Genomic DNA, 22,342 nt, shown 5'->3' with positions numbered 1-22,342 from the left:
TTTAGCAGCAGTTCCAGCTGGAATATGGTCAGTTCCAGCAGCAGTACCAGAACCAGCAGTATAACGGTGTAACCTTACAATTCGTTAAAAGATACGGGGTATCTCATATCAATTTGGTAGGCAGTTGCATGCTAGTTCCATTGTGCGAAGCGGGACCAAGGGAGCTCGATCACCTGAAACTTTAGGGTCAACTGGACAACGCTCGTCGGTGATCGATTGAGCACCAAACTGTTGCTCAACCATTGAGTCCAATGCGATTTCTATAACCTTATGCCGGCGAAGCCCGTGAAATAATGTTCCTACTTACCAATTGTACTGGCTAGCTGAAGTACTTGGCCACGATCCTGGGCCTTTTGACACTCCTGTCTTTTGCAATCTTTTTATCGACATAGATAAACGCCATCGACATGGCGTGAAGAATGGGGTGATAGTTCTTGCACCAATCATCAGTCAGGCGATAAGGCCCGTAAAAATGCCTGGGCAGCCGATTCAAGCCGCTGTCAAAGTCGACATATAGTCGGGAAACGCGGGGCAAAGAAGCAAAATGATTAATCACACTGTGCCATGCCTTGGAGTATTCGTAACGGAACAAAATAGCAACCTGTGGAGGAATCCATCTGCATTTCCAAAGGCTGGCCATCTGCATAATGTTGAACTTGTCCTTCTCAACGCACTCTGCATAGTCGTCAAAATCATCGTCGTCGCTGTGAAAGTAGTCATCATCGCCGTTGAAATGCTCGAGACCATCGAAACCTGGCCCGCCTGGCCTAAAGGCCATAATATTTTCTTCAAGGTAGTCTTCCATAAAGGTTCCTTCATGCATGAAGTACAGCGATTCCGACGGCCGGAAGTGGTTCAGTAATTGCACTAACTGGTCTGTTTTCTGGGATTCAAAGCAAAGAGCCTTTATCTGCCCGATTTTTTGCCGCCGTTCCATTAATTGCGATACCATTGGGGACGGACCAACGCTATCTTGGCCAAGTATAAGGGTCTCGAGTGAGGGCAGATTGAGTGTAGGTTGCAAATACATACACGTTCGAAGATCCAATACCTTGACTCCACGGGCGGTAATTGCACCAATTGGCCTTCTAAATCCTCCACTCCTACTGGAAAGTTTAAGCTTTTCGATCGTCTCTGGGAGCTGGAGGACACCATCAAATTCGTCATAGGCAATACTTGCAGGCTCGAAATCAAGGTCAGTGAGATTCGGACATGCCCACAGCGCCTTATGCCAATTGGAAGAGATGCCTCCCACTGCGAGTTTTCTGAGAGACTTAAATGCGGCGGGATTGATCTGAGTCTCACCACACGTATAGTCTCTAAAGTCCACCGTTGCTCTCCGTGGCTGGTCAAACGGCTTTAACTTTTCCAGCAAGCTTGCCTTGTCGGACGAAACATTTAACTCAAATTCCACATTGTGTCGTCCTCTGAACTTTTTCAAAATGGTATCTGCGAGAGAACCATCGTCTGCCTCGCTGACACTAAAGTCCACTCTATTCAAACCAGGTGCAGCGGCAAGCTCAACAGCCATATCCAAAAGGTCACAAGAATACGGACTATTCATTTTTGTGGAGTGATTCGAGAAAGAAATCGAGACAGTTCGAATATCATCGATATGGCGGTTAACAAAGTGAAAAGCGTGCTTGAGTCGCCATCCTCTCAGCATCGTGCTGCAGAACATGTAGTCGCATTCAAAGTTCTTTATCAAGCGGCCAATTTTAGCCGCAGTTTTCTTGTCCGACTTACGGTTAGGGCGCCATGCGTTGTCAATTTGGGCCATCAATTCACGGCTTGGATTTCGGAGATTTTCAGCAATGAGGTGTTCATATTTAACCCCATGAGTCAGATATTCGGTGTATACCTGATCCAGCAGGGCTTGAACTGTCCTACAGGCATTCTCTTTCGTGATAACTTGCTCCACAATCTCCTCCACAGTTCGTATCTCATGCAGTTTCAGCGGCGATTGGTCGTAAAGTGTAGCACTACCGTTAGAGATGTTTTTTGGATTAAAGTAATCGATATGAAGCAAAACACAGTTCCAAATCAGGGGGTTAATCGCCGAATTGAGATTACGACATACCAGCCTATATTGCCAGAGACTTATGGGTTCCCGATCGACGTATTTAAAAATTGCGGCCCAGAGTTCCTGTGGTACGCGCCTAGTATCAAATGGGGACCCTTCTGGTTCGATGTAGGCTCGGTTTCTTTTCTTTATGTTTCTATTCGTTGGCTTCGTCATGGTTGTTATTTCATGGGAATTCCAGAAGTTGAACTCCAAGATTGCAGTGAACCGCGTTTAACGGCACGGCTGAGACAAAAATGCGCATGCAAAATGGCAGAGGACCTGCATATTGTAACTGTACCGGTGCAACGTTCCATCCAGGATCCAACGGTAATTAGAGGTCGTTCCACTGCCAGTGGTTACAAATAAACTATTCTGTAAAAATGCAAATTCTGAAGACAATGGATAGAATCTTGGGTTCAACATATTATAAAAAACCAATGAAAATCAATGAAAACCTTTGGTTGATGGGGCCTCGGCGCTAAGGACGCTGAAGAGCTGCTTTATGGTTTACACGGAGTATGCTTGACAGGAGAAAAATATTTATTTAATCCAAATATCATCCTCATGGTACTTCTCTTCCCAGTTAGAGGCCTGGACTATACCCTGTGGACCCAATTCCTGTGCCTGGCGGAAGGGAGATGCAAATTCAGGGTGCTGTTCCATATACTCAAACGGATCTGGCAGGTGAGGCTGCTGTTGTTCCGGATGTACTTGTGAATCTGGCTTAGAAGACTCAGCCGCTGGTGGAGGAGACGGAGAAGTCGATTGTACTTCGATTTCGTTTCCTTGCAGGTCCACAAACTTCTCTCCTTCAACAACGGCCTGTTTCTCCGAAAGCTTCTGCATGAGATTCATAAACGAGCTGTTCTTCAGCTTCTCGCTAGTTCTCCCGCTCATTGTACTCTCGTCATTCAGCGAATTTATAATTGTCTTGGCGACATTTGACAGATCGTCTCCCGCTTCTCGTACATCCTGCTTTGACTCTTCCATCTTGGCCTCTTCTACTCTAGGTTGGGTCTGTATCTCAGGCTTAGAAGATTCTGCCAAAGACTGCTCGACCTGATCAAAGGCGTCCTCAAATGCGCGCAATTCTGCCTCCTGTACTGCGTTGATATGATGCTGTTGATGGTGCTCAGTCTGGCGCGCAAGACCCGGGACAGTGGAGTACTGGCTCACAACAGGGCTAGAAGAGGCCATTGAGTTCATTCTGACCATTGGATTATGCATCATTGGCTGTTGAAGGGCAGGACCGCTTGCCATGCTCTGGTTTGGGCTGTTAATGCTGAGTTTGGAGAACTCCGAAGCCCAGTTCTGGCTCGCAAACTGCGGAACATTACTAGTTGTCGACCCTAATGGTTGCTGAGGGTGATGATGCTGCGGTTGATAATGCTGTGGTTGTTGATGTATCGACGGAGGCATAAACTCTTGGAACTGCGGAGTTACCCCGGACTGGAATGCTTGAAACTCGTTATTAAGCTGTGCCCTGTTCTGGACATTACCGGATGATCTGAACCCTGCTTGGTTATTCTAGTCACGTTAGTATCCCATCACTAAGCTTTAGCCGATTATACCTACGTTATTCTCGACAAATCGCTCCCTCTGGCTGCTATTCGTCTCACCCACATGCTTCCCGAGGTTCTGGAGCGGGTTCACAGGCCCGCACGAGCCCTCACCTCCACCAAATAGCGACGACATTACCAACACAAAAAAAAAGCTTTCAAGTAGTCAAGTAGAGCTCCAAATAGAGCAAACTGGAGGGAAAGAGGGAGAAATCGGACAACCTCGACGCAACAGCCCATCTATCTGCGGAGTCCTCACGGGCTGAGCCGAGGCCGAAATTAAAAATCGTCGGAGGGCGGGGGGCGACGATAGCGCCGCACGTTATGTAATTAGTTATGTAAATATACCACGTGACAAAGCTTTTCAGGTCCGCCGCGTGGCCTGCGGCGCAGGTAAGGTGAACAAAAAGCGTTTCGATTAACGTTTTTTTGAAATACTGTATGGGGATATGGTAAAACATGTATAAGAAGATACCAAAACCTGCGGACCAGGAAGTATACTAGTCCTTGACAAGCTAGCATCACGCAAATGCACACTACTAATCGCTAAAAGACAGGATAGGGCAAGAGGAAGACGAAAACTTATCTAATAATGAAGAATTCCATGAAGAGGATCCCTTATCCGAGGGCAAACGTATTTGAGGACGAGTCATCAAGGTCGAAGAAGCGTCACAATGTGAGATCTGATCTGACGAAGAAGCAACTTTGAGTGTCCACGAATGCGGAAGAAATCAATTCATGATGGAGAGAAAGGAAAAAAGTACGCTGTTGACGACTATTGCAGTGACTGTTCCAATAAGAACAAACACGCTGTTTGCCAGCAATACTACTGACCATCCCATGATACCATATCGGAATTCTATTCCTTTGGATGACAATTGACTTGGGGGCCATCCCCCAAACCCCCGTAGCTCCGCTTCGTGGAGGAATTGTAGACGAGGCAGAAGGACCTCCGCAAAGCGGAGCCCCAGGGGGGTTTGGGGGGACTGGTCCCCCCAATATACACTTGGCTGCTTTAATTTTTGCAGCTTAGATGGATGAATCTGACTTCCTTCTTACTATCCTTGATGACCAAATCTTGAGTCCTTAGAATATCAAAGGCAAGCTGCGCTTCCTCTTCTGGAGTGAACATTCTTTCTCGGAAATCTGCATCTACCAATTTCGAGACTAACCGCTGACGAATATCTCGTCCAAAGCCCGCATTAAAGTGAGAGATGTAATCTATGTAAATTCTAGGAGAAAGATCGCTATTAATTTATAAACTGCTTTAACCCTTCTCTTCATTTCGTATTACCGGTAAATCCCCGTGGTAACGGTGAAAATGAAATTGTTTCAGTGAACCGGTACATATGAAATCTATACCGGTAATTCCATTCAGTAAACCCCGAAATATGGTTTTGTCCCAATATTACCATAGTAAAAATAAGGAAATGTTGGCGGATTAAGCCCCGGAGGTAAGCGTGCGTGCGCAGGAGGAAATCGAGATTCCCAAAATTTGTCCAATGACAGGCGCTCCTCGACGACCAAAGCGAGACGACAATGGCTTCGAGACTGTCCCTGAAGGTATGGCGGGCCTATTGAAGGCGAGAGTATATTAAATGCTGACTAGCGTTCTGTGTAGTACGGCCTGACCGCATTGACTGCGGGTTTGGTCACTTACTCTACTCTTCCAGTGGCCTTTGCCGACAGCGTATGTTTCCCATTAGGAATTGCGTAGGACATTACTAACGAGTGGGGGGAATAGAAGAAGAGCATTTACGACGATGAAGAGGAGAAGCATGAGGCCATTGCACCAGTTCCGGGCACTGCCATCCCGGCCCACGACCCAAAGCCTGTGGAGAAGCAGCTGACTACTGAAATCGTCAGCGGCGTCAAGGTCCGATCCCACAAGGTCCTCGAGGAGACCATTGGCTCTGCGCGTAAGTGGCTGGCTGTGCAGACTGCGACTGCCCAGGGGGAGGTCGATGAGGCTTTTGGGAAGTATCTCAAGGCGGAGAAGTCTGTGACCTCGACTGTCGCCGAGCTCAAGTCGGATAAGGAGGACATTCTGCCAGGCGGCATTTACGTACTTATCTCTGCCCTGACTGGTTCGATTCTGGCGCGAAACCGAACTGTTGTGCTGCGAGCGGCAGCTCCTCTGGCGTTTGGCATTGGCGCCTTTGCATACTTCCTTCCGCAGACTTTCAGCAACACCCGGGCTCTGACTTGGAAGTTCGAGCAGAAGTCTCCTCAATTGGCTGAGTTCCACACTAAGACGCAGGATGGTATTACCAACTTGGTCAATGACGTGTACACTGTGGCTGACGATGCTAACAAGTCTCTGGAGAATGGTGTGCGAAAGACTAGAGAGCTCATTGCCGAGTCGACTGGCCTGCAAATCTCCAGCAACAACTCGGAGAAGAAAAATTAATCACCAATGGTTGATACTGTAGACTCACCTGATACATTATTTAAATCGTGAACTCCACATCAAATTGGACGTAGTATGAGTAAGCGAGAGATATTAGATCTGGACTATTCAATTTGTCGTACCTCCTTCGCAGGCCACTTTGCCGCGTGGAACGTCCGCGAAGTGAGCTGATGGCGGATTCGCGAAAAACTGCACTGAAGGTGGGACTGTAGGAGGTACACTGTAACAATTTATCTCTGTGGATGATGGTTGATGAATGTTAACTTTGCTGTACCACTATAACTTAAGCTCTAAGGCACACCAAACAATCCTTTTAGACATAACACAAACCTGAATAATTGTGAATAATTGCTGTTCATGTCGTAAGGATCTTGGGATGGATTGATACAAAGCTAATAAACAGGTCTACGCCGTTGTTCTCACCGGATATTTCAACTACTGGGCTGTCGTCAGCGTCGACAACCTCGCTATCCCTCTCACTGTCGCTTGGAAGGGCACTTCGCCGCCGAACTTCAAAAAGCCATCTCCACAATGTTATCAAAATCATCAAACAAGCAGTAAAATCACAGGAAGCGGCCCAGAAAACAAAGCACTCAGTATTCAACGCCCTTCGCACCTGGTCTGCTTCCTTTAAAGACGACAACACTCGAGAGTTTGTCTCAAGTGTAGTAGCTACCAATGGTAAGCAGGGATTTTCGAATTACAATAATATTAACAAACAGATCAATGGAATGGCGATTCCGAATTTATTCCAAAGCTGCATTTGATAGTTGCACGGCTTCAGGAACTTCGCCGCGAAGAAGAAGCCAGAGACAGCGCTCATAAGCTAGTTGTCGACGCCGAAAAGACCTACTATCGAGCATTGTACAAAAACTACCCCCGATCAGAAGTTGAGACGCTTGAACGGAGTTGTAAAGCGTTGAAGCTCAAGGCCAAAGCATCAGATCAGTCGTTTAAAAACTCGATTGTTGCTACTCTTAGCCAATGCCTGTCAATGTTCTATCAGCAGCTAAATGCATCCTCCGAGCTAAACAAGCAATGTGCTGAGAAGATCCTTGATGTTCTCGCTCAATTTGACGATTCAATGAAATATCATGACCAGGAGAACACAATTCCTCCGGACTCTACTAAGCCTGTCTCGCCGGTCTTCCCGAGCTCATTTGCAGCCTCTCGTCAAGGAAGTACGCTGAAAACAGACCAGATATTTCAGAGGCCAAAGTCGATTGTTTATGAACCGACGGTGACTACCGAGGATAATAACCAGGTGCAGAGAATCGATGCCCCCAGATCGGAGGGCGTCAGTACGAATGCTAACTATTCCTATGATCAGTATGACGAACAGCATGTGATGAAACCGACAATCTTCAGCTAACAATTCAGCATGTTATGATATCTATTTAGCTAGAAATTTATTGTTATTCTAACGAGGATAATATCGAGATCCACAATTTCTCCGCGAAGCGGAGCCCCAGGGGGGTTTGGGGGGACTGGTCCCCCCATTTGTACTCCTTTCTGGGTCTCATTCGAGGGCCAGCCCTCGAGCTCCCGTAGTTGGGGGCTCTGCCCCCAAACCCCCCTTGGGGCTCCGCTTTCTATGCGTGGCAGAGCCGAAGGTTGCTCAATTGGAGTTCCAAATTTTGTGATGCAATTAGTAGTTTATACATGTCTATACAATATATTACAAATAAGTTAGCGTTCTCGTTAGGTCATTAGTCGTTGTGATTGGCTGTTGTATTCTTTGAAGACCTTCTTGCCGACTTCATACGAAGAGATCATGATGGCACAAGCCGGCGCGACCTTGAGGATTCGCGGCACAGCACCAACATACAAGGCTGAGATGCCCTCCTCCCGCAGGATCTTCATCATCAGTGGCATCATTCCCAGCGACGAGCTGGCAGATGCATGGTGGCCTACTTGCTGTCGCGTTTTGCCCACATCAAATGGGGTCGTGACAATGGCTGCTATTGACCCTCCAATCGACCCAGCGATGAAGGACTGGCCGAAAGTGTTGTTCGTATGGTGGAATACCTCAGTTTTGTTCAATTCTCTGCGCACAAACTCCACACATGCCCAGTATATGCCGGAGAAAGGCACGTCTCGCCACAGAGTGAGCACGAGACCCTTCCACAGGGAAGTTATGCCCTTCTGGGCAACCATCTCCTGAATGCCGCGCATGACAGATCGGAAGGGCGATTCCGCTGCGCCAAGGCTAGTGGCTTTGCCCCGTCTTTTAGTGAGCCCAGTAGATGCTACAGAGGCTATCCTGGTTGATGATGCAGACTGAAGACGGGTCTTTGCCAGTTCGATGGGAGACACTACGGTTGCCGCAAGAGTCCGTGCCACTGAGCCGCACAACAGCGGGTTCAGAAGCTCCGAGTCAATTGGAGAATTGTCCCTTAGGAACTCATACCCCGTGAAGTAGACGACATTGGACGGAATCGACATGAGCAAGGTCAGCGAAAGCCCTCGCCACAGGGTCGTGGCGCCTTCAAACTGCGAGATTTTCTTGATCCCTTCGAAGGTCCCAGTAAACCGCCTTTGCTTGGCCTCGTCCACGGCACAGCACTCCAGCTCGGAGGCGACACAGTAATCTATTGTGCTGGGGTACCAGAAGACATCTTTACAGCAGGTCCTCACACCCAGATCAGCGGGGATGCTTGCTACAGGGTGGACCTTGCTGGCGAACGCTGTTGCAGCCGCAGCCAGTGGAAAAGCAGACTGCTGCTGTAAGCGGACTCTCACGACATCAAACGGATTGACTATTACGGTTAGCTCTATCTTTACTTGATTTAGTTTGGCATCTTTGCTCCCTTTGGTGGAAACTTACCAACCACAGAGGTTAACAACGATCCGGAGCAAGCAGCGAGCATTTTCTGGCCCATGGTGATTTGAAAATGCTGCTTGGGATCCACTACGGGACCCGAGTAGTTCGCCCCAGACGACATGGTTAGAGTGAAGGATGAAAGGAGAAATATCCGATCTGATAAATATTGCCGAGATGGGATACATCTCCCGATCGGCCAACGGCGGGTAAAAGTTCGGGTGGCCTCGCCAAAGGCTACCCGGGTTTTCTATGCACTGCAGATTGGCCGCTATTCGCAGGGCTCGCTTTTTTTTTTGCTTGCGAGATGAGACTCCCTGGACGAAGCTACTTGTATTGATATTTGCGGTAGATCAATGTCGCAAAAAGCGCAATTGAATACTTTGATAGTGGGGGTGTCGGAATGCCTAATACCGAAACGCCGCATGTCGGGATGAGCTTCGAGGATAGCCGAATTTTTGGACGACGACCCATGGCGAGCTAGAGGTATGGAGGTTAAAGGACTTAGTCCAGCCAAATCAATTCATCGTATATAATGTAGTTCTTAGGTGTTTACTTATTAATCGGCCCTGATGTTGGTACTGATAAGTTACACAGTAAATAACGTAGGTACGGTAAACGTTCTATTGGTATTCTGTGACCCTACGATACTTTGGTCTTTTCAAATAGAACCAATCAAACGCATTCATTATTTGTTCACAAGAGATTCAATTCCACATTGGTTCTATCTCACAAGTTTACTTGCAATTTTCCACAATGCTTCTACGCATTGATAGCCTTAACAGTTTCGATAATGGTTGATCACCCACCACTTCACCGGAAATTCTACCCAGGGTACTGCCGTTCTTGGTAGATAGTTTGGAGATTATCAACCGTTATTATTAATAACCCGGAAAATGATTAAACATCAACGGTTATCAGTGGTCGTATCCAAAGAATAGGTGCAGCCGTTTAAACACCGGTACTGCTGGTTCCATAGCTGATGAAAAGCCAAAACCATCCACTAATTAGTATGCCATTTAGGTTTTTGTAATAACTAGGTCCTTAATTGATAATGCACCGTTAGGCGCGATGACCAACTCCAGTTCACAAGCATTCGTAGTACAATTACACTCGTTGCTTCCTCTTAACTGGATACTCACAATTCCAGATATCGCCATTCATCCGTATTCTACACATGATTGAGTTCATTTTATCAATTTTATCTATACAGAAAATGTATCAGGATTGTTCTCGAAGCCAATTGATCGCATTCTATTTGTCAATAAGATAGATAGATATGATATAACATTAATCTGATAGATAGATACATATATCTGATCAAATTCAAGTGATTTAACCAACTTTAATTAACCCAATTATATTACTCTACTGAGATCAGAGTAGTTGAATCGAAAGAAAAAAAGCCTTTAACAAATTGCAATAGAGCCCAAGTCCTCATTATATAACTCTACTCCCTTCCTTTCCCTCATTTCCAATACTAACTTCCCATCAATTATTCATAAAATGCCGCAGTAGTGTGATCGGTCAGATACCGACGAGTGGTGATATGTGGGAGCGACTGCGCGCCACCACCCGTTCCCCCTCTCACCAACCTCCCCCGTTTAACAAAGATTAACCGAAGAGGCCCCGGGTGCGGCACGAGATATCGCCATCAATGACCCCTGCGGTAAGTTCGCGCTCCGGTGACCGGCTGGTGCGCAACAAGCCCCAGTCCGTGTCGAGCAAAGGCATGCTGTTCAACGATCCGGAGCACTCGAAGCTGCTGGCGACCTCCAGCAGCCGTATCTATCAGCCCGAGGAGCCGGGCTCAATTGCGTTCAATAACAAGATCTGGATTAACCAGCACCAGCCGCAAGGGTATCAGCCCACTAGCGCATTGTACAATACCGAAATCCGCCATGGGTTCGCTGCCGAGTACGATTCCGAGCAGTATTTGAACCTTCTCGCAGAGGTATGTTTTTTTTTTCCACTTGCTAAGCGCCATTCACTCGTGAGTGCTTATGTTGATATAAGAAGTGATGTACATTCGTGGATTAAATTGGTGAACTAACACGATTTAGATCTTTTATATTTATTTTGAGAATAAGCGCCATGAGACTAACGGCAACCCCAAATCCGAGCACACCAAAGAGGCCGGGTTCGCGGAATGGCGTATTAAAGACCGCCAAAGGACAGTAAATGCCGCCATTGTGCTGTGCTTGAACATTGGCGTGGACCCGCCTGATATCATCAAGACACAACCGTGCGCCAAATTGGAGGCATGGGTCGACCCCAATTCTTATTCCGACCCAAAAAAGGCAATTGAGCAGATTGGTAAGAATCTCCAGGCTCAGTATGAGGTTCTGAGCACACGTACCAAGTACAAGCAGAGCCTGGATCCCAACGTAGAGGACATGAAGCGGTTCTGTATGAACCTGCGGCGTTCAGCGCGGGAGGAAAGAATTCTGTTCCACTATAATGGCCATGGAGTGCCTCGTCCGACGCCGAGCGGCGAGATCTGGGTGTTTAATAGAGGATACACTCAGTATATCCCCGTTTCGCTGTTTGATCTGCAAACCTGGCTTGGAGCGCCCTGCATATACTGCTACGACTGTCACGGTGCGGGAAACATCATTACAAACTTTGTACGATTCGTTGAAAAGCGCAAGAACGAGGAAAGACAATTGAAGGCTAATGACCAGACTGGTCCCGCGTTCCCGGCGGAAGCGTACGAGAATTGTATTCAGCTGGCGGCGTGTCGGGCCAATGAAGTGCTTCCAATGCATCCGAACCTGCCAGCCGACCTGTTTACGTGCTGTATTACTTCTCCTATCGACATTGCTGTGCGATGGTTTGTCATGCAGAGCCCCTTGCCGTACGAGGTGGTTGATCTAAAGATTCCAGGGAGAATCACCGACCGTAGAACGCCGCTGGGCGAGCTCAATTGGATCTTCACTGCTATTACTGATACGATTGCATGGTCGTCGCTGGAGAGCTCACTATTCAAGCGGCTATTTAGACAGGATCTGGTGGTGGCCGCTATGTTTAGGAACTTCTTATTGGCGGAGCGGATTATGAGGGTGCATAATTGCCACCCCATGTCGTATCCAGAGTTGCCAGAGACCCACAACCACCCCATGTGGGATGCCTGGGATTTGGCTGTTGACCAGTGCTTGGTTCAGCTGCCGGCTCTCCAAGCCGCGGAAAAGGCAGGACAGCCATTGCCCTACAGACACTCAACTTTCTTTGAACAGCAGCTTACTGCTTTTGAGTATTGGCTCAAGTATAAAGCGTCGAACCTCGATAAGCCTCCAGAGCAGCTCCCGGTATTGTTACAGGTGCTGCTATCACAGATTCATCGACTCAGAGCGCTTATTCTGCTGAGTAAGTACCTTGATTTGGGACCCAAAGCAGTCCACATGGCCCTATCAATTGGTATCTTCCCCTATGTGCTGAAACTGCTGCAGTCTCCTGCTCCAGAACTAAAGCCAGTGCTCGTTTTTATCTGGGCGCGGATCATGGCAGTAGACTACCAGTCCATCCAGGGCGAGCTGTTAAAAGAGAACGGCTTCGCCTATTTCGTCAACATCCTCGTCCCACAGGACGGGTTTGTCATCAATACCATCAACGTCTACGAGCATTTGTCGATGTGTGCGTTTGTAACTACGCTGTTCTGCCGAGACTACCGACCGGGCCAACGGGTTTGTGCTAATCTAGAGGTGTATCGGGCGTGCCTGTCCCATATGAAGGAGCCAGAGAGTCCGCTATTGCGTCAATGGGCCTGCTTGTGTCTGTCTCAAGTGTGGAGTCAATACCCGGATGCCAAGATATTGGCCATTAAAGAAGGAATGATCGAGCAGCTTTGCCAGCCGCTGACCGACCCGATCCCAGAGGTCAGAACTTCGTGCATTCTAGCCCTAACGACGTTCCTAGCAGACAATGTCAATGACATTGACGACGACGTGAGAGAGCGAGAATTCATGTTAGCATCTTCTGTGCTGACATTGACCAACGACGCTTCAGCCATTGTCAGACGCGAAATTGTAGTCTTCTTCTCCAAGTTCGTCGTGTCATATCTCAACAACATGCTGGTTGCGGCATTTTCCTCGCTGCAGGAAGAAGTTGCCTCCATCAAGAGTCCTGAGTCGCTAGAAAAGGTTCGGCTCACATCGCCTGCTTACGGCACAATTTTCGCAACCATCTGGAAGACACTACTTATTTTGTCAGATGACCCCTACGTTGAGGTTGCAGACTACGGCAGAGACGTTGTAGACTATGTCCTCATGATGCTGGACAAGACGCCACTGGCTGATGAGGCGAACGAACTGCAAACATTCCTGGCCCGGAGCCACCAGCAGTTTACCGAGCTGCCCTCAAGCACCCGGCAGTTAAAGAGTGCTGCCAGTTCCAACAACCTTGGCCTTACTAACATTCTCAACGCTGCCGCGAGCCCTCCGAGTAGCAGGACTACCTCGTCGGGATCTCATCCTACTGTAACCAGTCCGACCGAGTCGGCATTCGCGTCAACTCTTCGGCGGTCTGTCTCGTTTGCTGCTAACATAAAGAACTTCACTCTTGGATCGCCAGCTCAGGCCTCGTCTGACGAGTTTAGCAAGTCACCAAAGGCGGCTCCGGCTGCAGGATCTAGCCCGGCCGGCGTTTCGTTTGGATTCGGCAAGAAGCCGAGACCAGTTCGATACAAGCCTCGAAAACTCACCAAGGACATTGAGATGCCACTGGTGAGCGGGTTCTTTGACTGGTGCTGTGAGTATTTCCAGGAGCCGCAAATGAGCCATCCGGAAACCGATGAGCCTGGTAGCGAGCGATATCTAGAGCGACTATGGCGAAAGAACCGTAACGAGAAGATCATTGCCGACACTCAGGTCCAAAAGGAGAAGTCGGTCCTCGGCAATTGGAACAACCAGATTGGGTTCCTGAACAACGGCACTCGGCCAAATAAGCTGCTGTATGCCCAGTTTGAGCCCCATTTGGTTGCCTGTGACGACAAGGACAGCGTAACCGTGTGGGACTGGTCCAATTCGACTCGACTTAACCGGTTCAACAACAGCAACCCCAAGGGGACAAAGATCACCGAAGTCAAGCTCATTAATGAAGATGACCAGGCGATGCTCCTTACCGGCTCGAGCGAAGGCGTGGTACGTATCTACCGCAACTATCAGTCGCCTAACTCGGTAGAGCTGGCTTGTGCATGGAGAGTGCTCAGCGACCTCATTCCTGCGCAGAAGAACAGCGGGCTGATTGCCGAGTGGCAGCAGTCGCGCGGAGCCCTTCTAGTAGGTGGCGATGTACGGGTCATTCGTGTCTGGGACGCACCGCGAGAGCTGTGCACGGCAGATATCCCGGCCCGATCTGGGTCGCCTGTCACGTCGCTGACCTCTGACCAGGTAGCGGGCCACGTAGTGGTTGCCGGCTTCGGCGATGGTGCCATTAGAGTCTACGACCGTCGTATGAACCCGCGAGAATCGCTTGTGCGAACGTGGCGAAAGCACGACTCGTGGGTTGTCAATGTACAGATGCAGCGGGGAGGCGCCCGAGAACTCGTCAGTGGATCCACAGACGGCACTGTACACCTGTGGGATATCCGAATGAACGATCCGGTTCTTACTTTCCAGGCCACCTCTCAGTCGCGCGGGGCTCTTCGGGCAATTGACATCCACGAGCATGCACCGCTTATCGCCACCGCCGGCAACACAGTAAACCTGTGGTCTACTCGGGGCGTTAAGGTGTCGTCCATCAAGAGCCCTATTTCTACAGCGGGGTATATCAGCGGCCGGGGCGGTCTCACTGCCGCCAACTCGCTGGCGTTCCACCCGCACCAGCTGGGGCTGGCTGTTATTAACGGGTTTGACACCCACATTAGTGTATACGAGTGCATCAAGCACCAGTAATTATATATTTATCTAACGAGCCAATTTTTCTAGTTTCATTAATACAGTGGAGTGTATTCGAGGGCCAGCCCTCGAGCTCCCGTAATTGGGGGCTCTGCCCCCAAACCCCCGTATCTTGGGTGACAGTTACAGCGCAACAAAAATTTTGTTACAGCTGTAACAAACTCCCAAATGTGACAAGACTTCTGTCACAACGCGTTACAAACACTTAGTTACAGCTAAACTCTCCGCGTAGCGGAGCCCCAGGGGGGTTTGGGGGGACTGGTCCCCCCATTGTCACCAAGTTGAATTGCATAAACTACTCCATTTTCCATTCTGTCCTAGTGCCCCAAAGAAGGATATATGGATGGTATTTCGACCCAATGGTAAGTTATATATACCAACGGTAGTACACCTCCGCTACAGTGGAAGTCGATAAGATGTCCCAAACGGTTATCATCATCATACCCCAATAGCCCCAGTAGAGTAAACGCCATGTCTTCGTTCCAGAAGGACATCTTTCGACGTAAACTCCAGCAGCGAGAGAGCGAGCTGGGATTTAACCCGGAGGCCGAGGAAGGGGACAGCCTCCCTCCGCTGGGGTCCATGGGTCCGCCCAGGTAAGCACATCCCATCACCCCACAAAACCAAGTAATGTGAAGCTGATCTGAGATATGTAGACGGCGCAGGCGGACTACCCAGATCCGGCCCTGGAGCGACTATTTCGAGGAGAATTTCGTAATAGGTGTACCCGGGCGGGGCGAGTTCAATGTCTACTTTATCCCGCCTAAGGACCTGAACTCGCCCATGTTCGTTCTCCAGCACGGCGCCGGGTCGAGCGCATTGACCTACGCAGTCCTGGCTAGCCGCATCAAAGCATTGATGGAGCGGGACGCCCAGGCCGCTTCGCGGATCCCGTCAAGTCGCGACGACACCCACGTTGGAGGGGTCATGGCGTTCGACATGCGCGGACACGGATTGACCCACACCGACAATGACGCAGACTTTGCGCTCGAGACGCTGACTACGGACCTAATTGAAGTCATAAACGCCGTGTGGCGGCTCAAGGGATACCTCGAGAAACCGCCACCGCTCATAATAGTGGGCCACTCGCTGGGTGGCTCAATTGTGGCTGATGCGGCGTCCCGCCGAGTGCTGCCCCGGCTGATCGGAGTCGTCGTCATGGACGTTGTCGAGGGCCCGACGCTGGAGAGTCTGGCTCACATGACCAAGCTGCTAGACTCGTGGCCCAGCAGCTTCCCTACCATAGAAGAGTCCATCGAATGGCATCTCAGCCGCTCCATCCTGCACAATCGCGAGTCGGCCGCCGTTTCGGTACCGGGCGCGCTGAAACCCGTGTCAGCAGCTAAAGGGGCTGGCTATACATGGAGCATTGACCTGAGGAAGACCGAGCCGTACTGGCAGGACTGGTTCAAGGGCCTATCAGCGCGGTTCCTGGAGGCCCCAGCGGCGCGTATGCTCATTCTAGCGGGCACGGACCGGCTCGATAAGGAACTGACGATCGGACAGATGCAGGGCAAGTACCAGCTGCTTGTTTTCAACGAGGCTGGCCACTTCGTGCATGAAGACGAGCCTGACAAGACAGCATTGAGCGTAAGTTTTAACCCATTGTTTTACATCTCATCGCTAATCTCGCATATAGCTTATCGACTTTTGGGTCAGGAACGGCAGGCCCACCAAGATCATACCTGCATTTGGCAAGTTCCGAGACGCCTAACCTCTACCCAACCCACCTGGGGCTCCGCTCCGCAGAGGTCACACTAAGAAATTGATCAATTATTCGCTTCTGGCCTCTTGTGAGTATGGGATTGGGCCAAGTCTCCGCGAAGCGGAGCTACGGGGGTTTGGGGGCTGGCCCCCGAGTCAATTGAAACAGGGGAGTATTCACTTGAGCCAAATCGCGGAGACCTCGGCGGTTCGGGGGCAGGCCCTCGAGTACGAAGGACGATGAAATATACAGAGTAACTTTACAATCTAGGATATATATACGAAATGGGGGAGGATTAGTCCTTTTTGTCGAACTTGTTAACGACTTCGTCGATCTTCTTGGAGGCCCAGGGGAAGGTAGGGATAATGAGGAAAGGCCGCAGGTCGAAGCGATTATCATCTGGAGAGTACTGTTCGGCGTGGTAGGACGGAGTGAGCACGGTCATCTTGTGGCGGTTGACGGCATAGTAGTAGAAGAAGCGCTTGACCTTGACGGCGATCTCGGCCGGGGAGAGTCTCGGGGTCCACTCGTGGTAGAGCTTGAGGAACATGGAGTAAGGACCGCACTTCTCGACCTTTCTTAGGCGGCCAAACGCACTCAGCTCGTCGTAGGTAAGGCCCATATCGGCCTCATCGGACTGAACGTAGGACTCGGTGATAGGCTCGAGTTCGGCGGTGGGCGTAGCAGTGAGGAACTCGGCGAGAATGGGCAACTTGAACTCCTTTTCGGCGTAGGCAATAAACCGCTTGAGATCCGTCTTGGAGATTCCACCAATCGGGTTGATATCGGCGGAGGAGCAATCGTATTTGGTGAGGTACCCTCGCAGGGCCTCGTCTACGTTGGCGCTGCCAAGGACTAGCAATCCTCCGGAGGCTCCGCGCACCCAGGGCAATAATTGGGCAAACAGGTAGGAAAGAACCATTCGCAGTCGCGCCTGGATGTTCTGGAGCGCCAGATTCTCGGACTGGGAGCCTCCGTGGACGCGGAACTGGGGCGTCTTGCCCGTAACAAGCGCAAAGAGGGATCGGACCGCAGTCACGACGGTATCGATGTTCATGTCTATGTGGTAAGCGCCAATGTCGTGAGCCAGGGCCTTGGCCCGAGCCCGCGTCTCCTTGGAGGAGTTCTCGGTGCCCATGAAGCAGGTGTGGAAGATGCGGTTGGCGAATTCCTTGGGGTCAGTGGGCAAGTAAGTGCCGGATTCGTCCCGGGCCAAACGCCTGGCGTCTTCGATTACCTGCTGGTTGCCATTGGCAGCGGCCTCAACGACAAGGCGGCACATGGAATGGACAATGACCGAAGTTGCGCAGGAGTCGATGCCACCCGAGAGCGGGATGAAGAACCCAGCCGCCCTGCACCGTCGCAGGTAGTCCCACAGCCAGCAGGCCGGGCCCAGGGCGATTTCCTCCTCGGGGAGGTGGTATCGAAGCTCGATTGGGCGCGAGGGGGCCACGGTGGGATCGAACTCGGTACGGGACCCGCTCAGGGCGTCCACGTCGCAATCCACGCGGGGGTACTTTCTGTTGCTGGCAGTCGTCTGGAGACCAAACGATGGCGCCGAACGGTGCGTCCGAACGTCTACCAGGTCTACGGTCGCCGTAACGACTTCAACGTCCTGGAGAGAGAACTGGGACCCCTTGGCCACGACTTCGCCATTTACGACAATCAAGGCGCATCCATCGTAGTAGAGGCGGTCTCCGTCGCAGCCCCGCTGGTTAGCATAGAGGTAGACACCGCCGCACTTGCGCGTAGCTTCGGTGATGAGCTGCATTCGCGTATTGAGCTTTCGCAGCTCGTGGTGGGATCCGGACGAATTGGTGAAGATCTCTACGCCATCGAGGGCCAGCGCCACGTGTGGCGAGTCTGGGGTGAACAGTTCTTCGCAGGTTTCGAACCCAAGGCTCGTATCGAGCACGTTTAGCTTGGCGTCACCGAACATGACGGTGCGCTGGCCGGAGATCTTTTGAATTAGCGGTGGCAGGGTGTGGTTCTCAGAGTACTGGGGGCGGTACCAGGGGGTGAAGTAGCGCATTTCGCGGTAGTTGCCATCGTTGGCGAGCCAGATCTTGGGACGGATGAGCAGGATCTTCTGGTTGTAAGCAATGACGCGGCAGTTGTAGCGGATAGAATGGTGCATGACGGGCATGCCTACGTCAATGAGGATGTCCTGGGCATCTTCGTGGGCCATGATCTGGGCCATCATCTCCCAGGAGTGGAGGAAGGTGTCGCTTTCGAGGAAGTGATCAAGGCAGCCGTAGCCGGTGATCTCAAGCTCGGGGCCCGTTCGGAACGACGCGTTGGCTTTTTTGGCCTGGCGGATGGACTCGAGGATACGGTCTCGGTTTCCTTCGAAGTCCATAGCCCATTGGTTAAGGTTGCAGGTTGCTACCGTTACGAGGTGTCCCATTTTTATTATTTCTGCCTTCCTTGCTCTTTTCTGGTACTTATGATATTTGGAATATCGAACTGCTAGTACTGTAGTATCTCTCTAATGCTTGGAGTTACTCCTAGTACGGGAATCACGGGAATTGCTTCCAATATTGGTATATCTGTGGAATCACGGAGTTGACTTCTGGAGTTCAGTGGATCACAGAAATTGCTTCTAATACCCCCCAAATATTTCGCGGATCACGGTATTCCTTGTAGCTGAAATCTGTGGAACTTCTTCTAGTACTGTACCGATGTGTAGTACTAATATCCTACTGGAATATGGAATCCTTGGAAGTAATTTAGTAATAGAAAACCGAGTCCCGGCAACTAATTCTAGTACCGTAGAATATCTCCGTAATCCCCGTAACCAATTAAAAAGAGTACAGTACCGTAGAATATCTCCGTAAAATCCCTGGAGCTAATTCTACAGTTGTGTGGAAATCAAATGCTGGAGAATATGTGAAGCTTCTTCTAGTACTGTATGGAACCTCCTTGGTGAACCCTTTGGTTAGCCTGGTTAGCCTTGGTTACCCTCTTGCCTTGTTTAGCCTTGTTTAGCCCTGGTACTATATCCTTGAAACTAAGTGAATTAAGTGAATTAAGTGGGTTACGGGCCCTTGGTGCCGTATCCTTAGAATTACGTGAATTACGGGGAGTTATGCGCCCTGTTGTACTAGAAACACGCAATATGAACCCTTTAGGAGTATCCGAAGAATGTTTGAAACTTTTTCCTAATCCTTCCAATACCTTCGTAGCACGAACATTTGGTGAAGGATTGTATGTGACGTCGCTATTGCAGGGCCAATGGCAGGACAATCGCAGGACAATCCCAAAGGGCAAGGAGGTGAGACTTTGTCGTCCCAACCGTTCCGAGGCGCGCGAGATCGAGACCAACAGCACATGTGTTGTTTTTTTTCCTTACGGCACATGTTTTTTGTTAGACAAGCCCAGCTCCAATCTGCGACGTGGTGAGCCTCTTGACCTAATCTTGCCATGGAACTGTCTACGGTACCTGTTTAGTACTGGTAGTGTATAATTATAGTCATAGTTATAGCCACTTCGATATCGCCAGCCAACCGTTTGGTGGTGTGCGTGTCTTGCAAAGTCTCTGCGGCTCAGACTCAGACACCAGCCGCACCCGGAGATCGGACCAACGTCACAGTGCGCCTCGAGGACCTCCAAGGCTACCTCATCCTACCTGAGTCCATACGACAAAACGCAGGAGGGAGGTTAGACATGACGAACACACTAACTATTTACAGAATCCTTACATATTCAAACATATGACCTTCCATTAGCCCTGGCTATAGCTTGGTGGCGATAATAGTGTTGGTGGTGGTTGTTGTAGTATACGTAGTTACGGAGAACCGGAGCCGGGCTTTCGACGGGCTATGCAAAGGGCAACTCCCAATTAAGGAAAAAAATGACTAATATCATCACTTTATCACCGCTTAACATCTGTATTTAACTACGCCGCCTAGGAACTTGGCAGACTACAGTACTACAGTGTACTGTGTGTAGTATGGCGGCTGATAGTGTATGATAATGTATGCTGATGTATATACATATAAAAAAAGTCTCACGCCCCTCGCTCGGCGTCTTGCCCTGGCACCCGCTTGGCGGTACGACGGTACGCCTGGGCAAGGGTTTTTGGCTGTTTAATTACCAGATCCCCAGGGCTAGGGTGGTAAGCCCGATACGGCAGGTGGGCTGGGCGGATCGCAGATTGTATCACGTGACTCTACATAGTAACTGGGCAAAAAGCAAGCAGTGGGGGTCCGTGAGGCTGCATGGCCTATGATTCATAAAGTTTTGAACGACCATTTATACAGCCTGTTCAAGTCTTTTCTTTCGAAGCAGAAGCAATACATTTGTTGATCCGCTTGGTCTTGAAGAAATATATAAATATCCGCACCTATTCCAGGTTTTTTTTCCCACAAAAAGATAGATGATAGAAGAATCCAAAATGGTCCATAAGGAGCAGAAAAAGTACACGATTGTTATCAAACTCGGCACTTCTTCGCTATGTGACGAGAAGACTCGAGAGCCCAAGCTGGCCAACATGTCCCTGATTGTCGAGACCATCGTCAAGCTCAAGCGTGAAGGCCACAACGTCATTGTCGTCTCCTCCGGCGGTATCGCCGTTGGTCTGCGACGACTGCGCAAGAACAGCCGCCCAAAGAAGCTCGCTGGTGTTCAGGCAGTCTCGGCGATTGGCCAGGCTCGTCTTATCGGCCTGTGGGACGATTTGTTCCGCCAGCTCGACCAGCCAGTCGCCCAGATCCTCCTCACTAAAAATGACATTGCCGACCGGACCCAGTACCTGAATGCTGCAAACACCCTGCATGAGCTCATTAGCATGGGTACTATCCCCATTGTTAACGAGAACGACACTCTGTCGGTCAGCGAAATCAGGTTCGGCGACAATGATACGCTTTCGGCTATCACCGCCGGTATGGTCAACGCCGACTTCCTCTTCCTCATGACCGACGTCGACTGCCTGTACACCGACAATCCACGGTCAAATCCCGACGCGCAGCCAGTTCTGGTGGTTAACGACGTGACGCGGCTTAAGGTTGACGTTTCGTCCGGTGCTGGTTCCTCCGTGGGTACCGGCGGCATGACCACCAAGCTCATTGCGGCTGAACTGGCGACTTCCGCTGGCGTAACCACCGTTATCTGCAAATCCTCAGTTCCAGGCAACATCCACGCCATTGTAAACCACTCCATCCGCCTCGAAGAAGCTGGCCGATCCGCCTCCGAGGAGCGTCCCGTTGGCGAAGTCCTCCAGGAGCTGAGAGCCCATGAAGTGCCACTTCACACGCGATTCGTCGCCAAGGCACGACCAATTAAGGACCGCCAGTTCTGGATCCTCCATGGTCTGAGCTCCCACGGCGCTATCTACGTCGACCGGGGCGCTTACGCCGCCATTACGCGTTCAAACAAGGCTGGTCTGCTTCCAGTGGGTGTTATTGGCGTCGAGGGAACTTTCCACGAGTCTGAGTGCGTCGATGTCTACGCTGCTGACCGTACCGAGGACGGTAACGTCAACCCGGACGGCGAGGCTCCCCTGAAAATCGGCCGGGCTTTGGTCAACTACTCCTCCAATGAGATTGAACGAATCCGGGGTCTGCAGAGTGAAGACATTGAGGGCCGTCTGGGGTACGCCGACTCTGAGTACATCGCCTACCGAGACAACATGGCTTTCATCGTTGGTAAGCGTGTCTGCGACCGGGCTGACGGTGAGAAAGGCGCCCTTCAAGGAAGCCTCAATGATATCCCTCTCGAGGCTTAAAAAATCAAAATTTATTTATTTATTCCGAGCTATAGGTACTAACTGAATATCAACAGAATTTCTGAAATCCTCTATTACCGTAGTTGAGCTTTATGGGGGGCCAGCCCCCCAAACCCCCCTTAGCGACGCTTCGCGTCGGTATTGTCGATGTACGATAGCCTTG

At 50.3% G+C, this 22,342-nt stretch overlaps 9 protein-coding genes across 9 annotated transcripts; 5 read left to right on the top strand and 4 right to left on the bottom strand.

Annotated features, from left to right (window-relative positions):
- Positions 1-319: 319 nt before the first annotated feature.
- Positions 320-2,239, bottom strand: TRVA0_024S01552 (uncharacterized protein; the record flags this gene model as incomplete). Its single annotated transcript, XM_076685397.1, has 1 exon — positions 320-2,239. The coding sequence occupies one exon, from the start codon at positions 2,237-2,239 to the stop codon at positions 320-322; it is 1,920 nt and encodes a 639-aa protein (XP_076540403.1).
- Positions 2,240-2,605: 366 nt separating this feature from the next.
- Positions 2,606-3,760, bottom strand: PEX21 (Pex21p; the record flags this gene model as incomplete). The annotated part of the gene is made up of 2 exons (XM_076685396.1): positions 2,606-3,592; positions 3,641-3,760. 2 exons carry the CDS (start codon positions 3,758-3,760, stop codon positions 2,606-2,608), a joined length of 1,107 nt encoding a protein of 368 aa, XP_076540402.1.
- A 1,403-nt stretch (positions 3,761-5,163) lies between these two features.
- On the top strand, positions 5,164-6,034 carry MIC26 (Mic26p; the record flags this gene model as incomplete). Its single annotated transcript, XM_076685395.1, has 3 exons — positions 5,164-5,187; positions 5,246-5,314; positions 5,369-6,034. 3 exons carry the CDS (start codon positions 5,164-5,166, stop codon positions 6,032-6,034), a joined length of 759 nt encoding a protein of 252 aa, XP_076540401.1.
- Positions 6,035-6,269: 235 nt separating this feature from the next.
- TRVA0_024S01486 (uncharacterized protein) lies at positions 6,270-7,461 on the top strand. The gene is made up of 3 exons (XM_076685394.1): positions 6,270-6,715; positions 6,757-7,363; positions 7,415-7,461. Exons 2-3 carry the CDS (start codon positions 7,029-7,031, stop codon positions 7,422-7,424), a joined length of 345 nt encoding a protein of 114 aa, XP_076540400.1. The 5' UTR covers positions 6,270-6,715; positions 6,757-7,028; the 3' UTR covers positions 7,425-7,461.
- A 274-nt stretch (positions 7,462-7,735) lies between these two features.
- MTM1 (Mtm1p) lies at positions 7,736-8,979 on the bottom strand (the record flags this gene model as incomplete). Its single annotated transcript, XM_076685393.1, has 2 exons — positions 7,736-8,793; positions 8,862-8,979. 2 exons carry the CDS (start codon positions 8,977-8,979, stop codon positions 7,736-7,738), a joined length of 1,176 nt encoding a protein of 391 aa, XP_076540399.1.
- A 1,533-nt stretch (positions 8,980-10,512) lies between these two features.
- KOG1 (ubiquitin-binding TORC1 subunit KOG1) lies at positions 10,513-14,746 on the top strand (the record flags this gene model as incomplete). The annotated part of the gene is made up of 2 exons (XM_076685392.1): positions 10,513-10,809; positions 10,919-14,746. 2 exons carry the CDS (start codon positions 10,513-10,515, stop codon positions 14,744-14,746), a joined length of 4,125 nt encoding a protein of 1,374 aa, XP_076540398.1.
- A 474-nt stretch (positions 14,747-15,220) lies between these two features.
- On the top strand, positions 15,221-16,463 carry PPE1 (phosphoprotein phosphatase methylesterase 1; the record flags this gene model as incomplete). The annotated part of the gene is made up of 3 exons (XM_076685391.1): positions 15,221-15,345; positions 15,406-16,339; positions 16,389-16,463. 3 exons carry the CDS (start codon positions 15,221-15,223, stop codon positions 16,461-16,463), a joined length of 1,134 nt encoding a protein of 377 aa, XP_076540397.1.
- Positions 16,464-16,749: 286 nt separating this feature from the next.
- On the bottom strand, positions 16,750-18,861 carry QNS1 (glutamine-dependent NAD(+) synthetase; the record flags this gene model as incomplete). Its single annotated transcript, XM_076685390.1, has 1 exon — positions 16,750-18,861. The coding sequence occupies one exon, from the start codon at positions 18,859-18,861 to the stop codon at positions 16,750-16,752; it is 2,112 nt and encodes a 703-aa protein (XP_076540396.1).
- Positions 18,862-20,850: 1,989 nt separating this feature from the next.
- PRO1 (glutamate 5-kinase) lies at positions 20,851-22,179 on the top strand (the record flags this gene model as incomplete). Its single annotated transcript, XM_076685389.1, has 1 exon — positions 20,851-22,179. The coding sequence occupies one exon, from the start codon at positions 20,851-20,853 to the stop codon at positions 22,177-22,179; it is 1,329 nt and encodes a 442-aa protein (XP_076540395.1).
- Between the last annotated feature and the right edge of the window lie 163 nt (positions 22,180-22,342).

Source organism: Trichomonascus vanleenenianus, assembly GCF_965637985.1.
Source record: "Trichomonascus vanleenenianus strain CLIB 3782 genome assembly, contig: TRVA0_024S, whole genome shotgun sequence".
NCBI classification, from domain to species: domain Eukaryota; kingdom Fungi; phylum Ascomycota; class Dipodascomycetes; order Dipodascales; family Trichomonascaceae; genus Blastobotrys; species Blastobotrys vanleenenianus.
This window is presented reverse-complemented; position numbering and strand designations above follow the sequence as displayed.

Coding starts and splice junctions, on each gene's coding strand:
- TRVA0_024S01486 (XM_076685394.1), top strand. CDS start 7,029: ATGTTCTATCAGCAGCTAAATGCATCCTCCGAGCTAAACAAGCAATGT.